This window comes from Helianthus annuus, chromosome 16, assembly GCF_002127325.2.
Source record: "Helianthus annuus cultivar XRQ/B chromosome 16, HanXRQr2.0-SUNRISE, whole genome shotgun sequence".
Taxonomy (NCBI): Eukaryota; Viridiplantae; Streptophyta; class Magnoliopsida; order Asterales; family Asteraceae; genus Helianthus; species Helianthus annuus.
The window spans coordinates 66,099,180-66,105,278 of NC_035448.2; the positions used below are offsets into that span (position 1 = coordinate 66,099,180).

The following is a 6,099-nucleotide window of genomic DNA, read 5'->3' on the forward strand; positions in this document are numbered from 1 at the left end:
GATTTAAAGAGTTTTAAAAGGATGTAAACAAACCGAACTGCGTCAAGCCAACAAAAGCAAAATCATAAGCTCAAAACTAATCAAACCAATCCGTTAGTTTATTAGTCATCTCGTGATATATTGTATAGTACGTAAGTTAGTTTTCTTATTCGTGATATGTTAGTGGGAATTACCAATGCTTTCCGGCGGATATTCGGTTGATATTAGTGTTGCTCGTTACAATATAGGTAATATAAACATTTAACTTATTTAATGTTTAATTATTAATACAAAGTGCATTTGAGGTACATATCATGTATTATAGCAACAAACCCTCATATTCATTTTTCTTATCGCAGATCCGTAGAAAAAGGATGAAAGTTCTATAAAAATCAATGTTAAAATAACCTTTTGCAATGAACTTGAAAAAATAAGAATTGGTAGTCCCACATTGTTGCTCAAATGATAACAAAACCGTAACCGAATTAACCGACTTAATTGTACAAGTAACCAATGGAGTGAGAATCCCACGACAATTTAAAACAATATAAAAACTACCTATGCAACTTAACATCTTATGATAATAATAGCCAAGTGGCACTTACTCCTACAAATGAATTTCAGCATCCAACATTTAAAATGAAGTTCAAATTGCCATATGTACTGTGTTCGTGTGCATAACATGAATATCGGCTTTGTGTTGAGTTCCACCTACCAGCCCGCGAACACGCCCCGTTTAGGCTATCCACAATGGTTTCAAGGCTTTTTTTAATCAACGTCACTGCCACATTACCACACCACTTTCCTTCACTTTTTTCACCCCCTCTCACTCCACACTACCCCTATTAAAATAATATTAAAATCTGAAAAGTAAACAGATCATCTCATTGGTTGATGGGCTGGCCCCCACTACCCCGTCCTTTCACGCTGTTACCACCTCCACGCTGACCCCTCCGATGCCCCAAACCCACCCCCTCTACCGGTGAGCCCCACCCCACCACGCCAACCGCCATGCCACCTGGACCCGGGAGTTAGCCCATAGCGGGTGGTTTTATCAGCGAAAAAAAAATAATCACGAAAAATAGTTGCGGAAAATATTTGTATGTACCCAAGTGGATCTACTGTGAACAGGGCCATTTCCAGTTGTTACCACATAGTCGTTGAAGCATTGTGGGACGGAAAGACCCATGAAGAGTGAGAAACCAAGTATGAACTTTGTTCGATAACTGTTAAGGTTGCAGTATTGAAGTAATCCTAGACCAGCAGAATCTGCTTAAAACAAATAATCAATAAAAAAAAGTTAAGAAATTATTTGGTAATCTAAGCGATTATTAAAGGTTAAGATTAATGCTTACACATGTAGGCAAACAAAACACAGTATAGAGCTCCAATGATCGGTAAAGGTATAGACGCAATGATCGCTCCGAATTTTCATGGTTAAATTATCATTAAATATTTGAGAAAAAAATACAACTGATATGGTAGTTATATAACAGGAGCAGAACACACCTAAGAGGGAAAATAAGAACATGAATCCTGCAGATTTCTTTCAAAGAATATATCCATACAGTATCGTTTTTCCTAAGAAATGCCTTTTACATTTTATATGTGCAGGAAACCAGATTTACATGCCAGGCAAGAATCTTAGAAATTAAGGCTGGACGTACAAAAAGTAAGGTTGAACGTACATGGTTCTATAACTCATGTACAAAATGTAAAATGAAGTTACTACCACAATAGAATATTTAAGTGTGTAAACATCACACTTATTTGACTTACCAAGATACATGTAAGCTAACTTTCCTCAAGCTGTCCTTTAATCCAGTAGTTTCTCTTTCCTTTGTCCAAACATCCATCTGTTGCTTTCATCAAAAGGTTGTGGCCATCATTTGTCTTAGCAGTCAACAATACCTACAAAAAAGGTAAAACCGCTTCACATATACTATAGTCAAATTCCAGTTTATGTAATCATGTTTAACACACCAATTAAAAATAAAATGGACTAAAAATGTTTGCGGGTCAACTTGGCTCATACCAAAAGATTACACATTTGAGCCATTACACAACTCACTTGACTCACACTTTGTATCACGTAAACGGTGGAAGGGGGCAGCAACAAGTCAAATGCACAAATAGAACCAGTAACAAATGAAACAGATTTAGAAAAATGGTGGCTTTTTTATAACTCAAGTGACTTTTACTAAGATATCACAAAAAGGTATCCTTTTTTCTTCAAAAATGTATCGTTTTTTTGTCAATTTATAAAAAAAAAACTTAGCTTAAAAGAAAATTGGTCAACAAGCCAAACACGACTCTAGCTACAGCCCATGGCCATAGCAACATGGCTAGACCTGCAAACAGAACAACTCTTTTTAAAAACTTTCTAAAATAATCGGGTCTCAGTATCGGATATTGTTTTAGGCCGGGTTGGTTCACTCCGGAACCTTAACCGAGTCATAGTTTCTTTAAACATTGTTTTCAAACTTGAAACCATGTTTATATTTAGTTTATCAATTATTAGTCCACTTTGTACTCAACTCATGGTCAGGTATGGCATCATATAGATTTTAACAATTGGCGTTGAAAAGATTCAGATCAGTCTGATTCTCAGCTCCCTATTCTTAGTTTCCTGGTTTTGGTGTGATTCAATTTTATCCCAACTTTAAAAACTTTTGCAGTTTTCTTCTATTGTGTTTTAATATAACTTTATTGTTTAGTTACCAACTTACCCAAATTTACTTTAGAAAACCAGCATAAAGTCTTACCACTTACCAGGTTTCCGAGGAGGCTTCACTTCACTGCTATATTATTTATATTATTGTCTTTGCTGCAAAAAAACGAACAAATAAAAACCATTTTAAGCAAAGGCTTGTTTAGAAAAAAATAATAAAAAATGGGTTATGATCAAAACAGGATCATGTCGAAAGGACTCTTTAGAAAAAGACAAAACAATTATGACAAATAGCATAAAAATGTCATAAACTTATATAAACTTATATGACAAAATGAGCATGGAAACAAAAACAATGTTGAAATAGACTCACTGTCACAAGTTTTAAACCAGCAAAACCAAGTGAATTGTGCCAAATATCATGGGCAAGGTTTAAAAGTACGGAATGTGCCTCAAGGCGTTTTCCCTTCGCCTCACGAGGCGGAATTAAAAAATAAATGTAAACTCTATATATCTTATTAAAAGAAAATACTAACTAATTTCATCAAAAACTTTAAAAAAACACATAAAAAGATATGAAATGCGTGAAATTCACACAAAAAGTAAAAAAAAAAACATCAAAACTTCCTAAGCGCACATATAGAAATAACCCAGAGGCGATGCCTTAGACTCATTTTTTGGGTGTTTCGCTTTGAGGCGCAACCTCGAGGTGCAAGCCTAAACTGTTTTTTAAACAATGATCACGGGTACTTAAAAAACAGTCTAAACAATGATCATATGTTTTGTTGGATATAACGTCTTGCTGGTCGTCGATGTTGTATGAAAGAGCCGTTCCTAAAAAAAGCAAAAACTACAACTATTTATGAATCACTCACTCATTATCATGTTTAGGTTCCACGTTAGATTTGTAGATTTACATCTGAATTACATGTAAGTTGAAAACCAGCATCGCAACATCGTCGTCTCTAGACCTCTTCATCCTGATTCCTATAAAAACAAAATGACTTGTAATCCTCAATATAAAAATGATGCCAAAAATATACTCTACTCTTACGTAATAGATATCAATATAAAAAATGATGGCACAAAATATAAAGAATTATAATAATACAAACCATGCTGATGAAAGCGTATAAGCCAAATGCACCCCAAAACCAAGCTTCATCAGCAAGTTCCTGTGAAATAATATCAAATCAGTAAACCATAATTCATGAAAAAACATAATAAAAGAAACAAATTCCAATTATAGGACATGTACCCAACCAAAAAAACAGGTCCCAATGTCACAATACTACGATCTAGAGTCAAAGGTTGTGATTAAACCGTCTAAAAGAAGTATAGATCTGAGACCACTACTTTGCACTGGATTAGCTAATGGTTATTGATCCACTTTATAAGTTCTGCAGACCAGCCATACGCTATAGAATAAAATTTTTATATGAAATTAGCAATAACAAGTCTATTTGATGATGATGCTATATTTAGTATTTTGTATATATGTAGAAGCATGAAGAATACGAAAGATGGTAGTTTCACAGTTAGGGTCTAGATTTATATGGTTACTAACAGTAGCGAAATATAATGTCAAAAGAAAGTCAATTTTTTGTCACTGAAAAGAATAAGAAAAAAGAACATTAAATAGAGTTTTATCGTATACTTCTAGATTTGGTCGTTCATCAAGTGCTACCAACCTTGAAGAATCCGGGAATGCATAAGAATGTGCGGCTTTAATCTTTGATTTTAGACTCCTGAAACAAAACCATATCAACATAATTACAATATCAATTACTCACTAATAAAAAGACTACACATCTTTCTTGAACCAAAATGCAAAGCAAAAAATTGAAGTCTCAAATCCCCAAAACCAGCCATATGTTCAGCTCCCTAAGTTTCAGTTTTCATTTTGTTTCCAAAATCAGTAACCATGGGTATAGGGAGGATAAATGGGTTACGACTGAACCGAGCTTATTGGGTCAGTGTTTGGCTACCTTTTCAAAACCCCAAAACCCAACTAACACGACCTGATTAACACCTGTAGCATCAACCCAACAAAAATTTAACGTATAAGTAATATACAAGAATGAAAATCACCTAGAAAGATCTTGAATGCCAAAATCAAAAAACAAAATTCTTGAACCTGCGATGGGTTCAAATGCAAAAAACTAAAAATAATGACCTTTTAATCACAAACTAAAATATCTTCAACTTAAGCATACCTCCAACAACCACCGCCATAATACTATAGATCACACCCGAGAAATAACAGCCATCAACTTGGCGTGCAGCTAGCAATCGCACACCAGTTGCATCATGCATAACCTGTCTCATGATGCTTTTGACTGCATTAAAGCACAACCAACGAAGCTCAACAAACTGTAAATTAAAATTTTCAGTAAGTGTATTTCGCATGTACTTAATACTTGCAAGTTTTTTATAGCAAAAATTTGCAAAAATAAAAATTACCTTGCCTTATCAGTAATGTTGAATGCATGATCAAGAAAAGTTGGTATGTTTAGGTGTCGTGCTAACATAGCTATTGGATTAACAGCTCCTCTTCGCATTTTCACAATAGAATCCTACATTTTCACCCGAACCTAGAGTCATTAAGCAAAATTTAAGCCCGTCATCTGCAACAATAGATGAACAAAAAGATTCTTGGAAACAAACCCTAGGAGAGAGAAACAATCAAGTAGATCTAAACAAAAAGCACTGAAAAAGGGTAATTTACCTGCTGGACTTCGTGTTGTTTGTAAGCATTTCAGAAAAACTTGGTCTGCATCAACAGCAATCGCCGCTGCGGCTCCAGGTTTACCATCGTCGAGACGATACGTTACTTCAACAAGAGGACGGTGGTTTATCATCCGATTCGCCGGAACCCTAATCTCCTCCACAGGAGCTCACCTTCCAGATCTGAGAGAAGAGAGAGAAAGAGAGGAGATAGGCGAGATTTGAGTTTCAAAACTCTTGATCAGGTGAAATCTTTTTGTCCCTGAATCGCCAGAGAGAGAGAGGAGCAGGGAAGTGAAGCGGCGGAATATGAAAATTTTTGAAATGAATGTGAAACCCTAATCCATTTGTCTACCCGTGTGTTTTTTTGAGTGAAGGGTATAATTGTAATTGTAAATTATATTGTGCTTTAGAGGGTTGTACATCATGCTTTAGAGGTGTTTTAAGGAAATTTCAATGACCTTAAGAAGTCCTTTGGATATGTATATTATATATAGTATAGATATATTTGTTGTCGGATTGCGCTGAAACAAAGTTCAATTGCTTGAACTTGTCCATTTCGTATATTCAATTCAAGACATCATATGATGTATCGAAAACATCATATTTAAATTCATTTTTGCAAGCGTATCATCTGTTCCGAGTTGTAGCAAACTTGTTTGGTCTACGTCTCCATTAAATCGTTCGATTATTTCGACACCTTGTGGTGATGCTTTCACTAA

At 35.0% G+C, this 6,099-nt stretch overlaps 1 protein-coding gene across 8 annotated transcripts; it reads right to left on the reverse strand.

Annotated features, from left to right (window-relative positions):
* Nucleotides 1-445: 445 nt before the first annotated feature.
* On the reverse strand, nucleotides 446-5,712 carry LOC110917044. Of its 8 annotated transcripts, none has more exons than XM_022161666.2 (10): nucleotides 5,379-5,712; nucleotides 5,119-5,226; nucleotides 4,867-5,023; nucleotides 4,742-4,787; nucleotides 4,308-4,398; nucleotides 3,766-3,825; nucleotides 3,526-3,637; nucleotides 2,752-2,806; nucleotides 1,759-1,890; nucleotides 446-1,248 (listed from the first exon to the last, which is right to left on the reverse strand). In XM_022161666.2, the coding sequence occupies exons 2-7, from the start codon at nucleotides 5,209-5,211 to the stop codon at nucleotides 3,626-3,628; spliced, it is 459 nt and encodes a 152-aa protein (XP_022017358.1). In that variant the 5' UTR covers nucleotides 5,212-5,226; nucleotides 5,379-5,712; the 3' UTR covers nucleotides 446-1,248; nucleotides 1,759-1,890; nucleotides 2,752-2,806; nucleotides 3,526-3,625. The 8 variants fall into 8 exon arrangements, with proteins under 8 accessions (XP_022017358.1, XP_035841702.1, XP_022017356.1 ...); XM_035985809.1 differs by having other exon boundaries at nucleotides 4,867-4,989; nucleotides 5,114-5,226; XM_022161664.2 differs by having other exon boundaries at nucleotides 5,119-5,244.
* Between the last annotated feature and the right edge of the window lie 387 nt (nucleotides 5,713-6,099).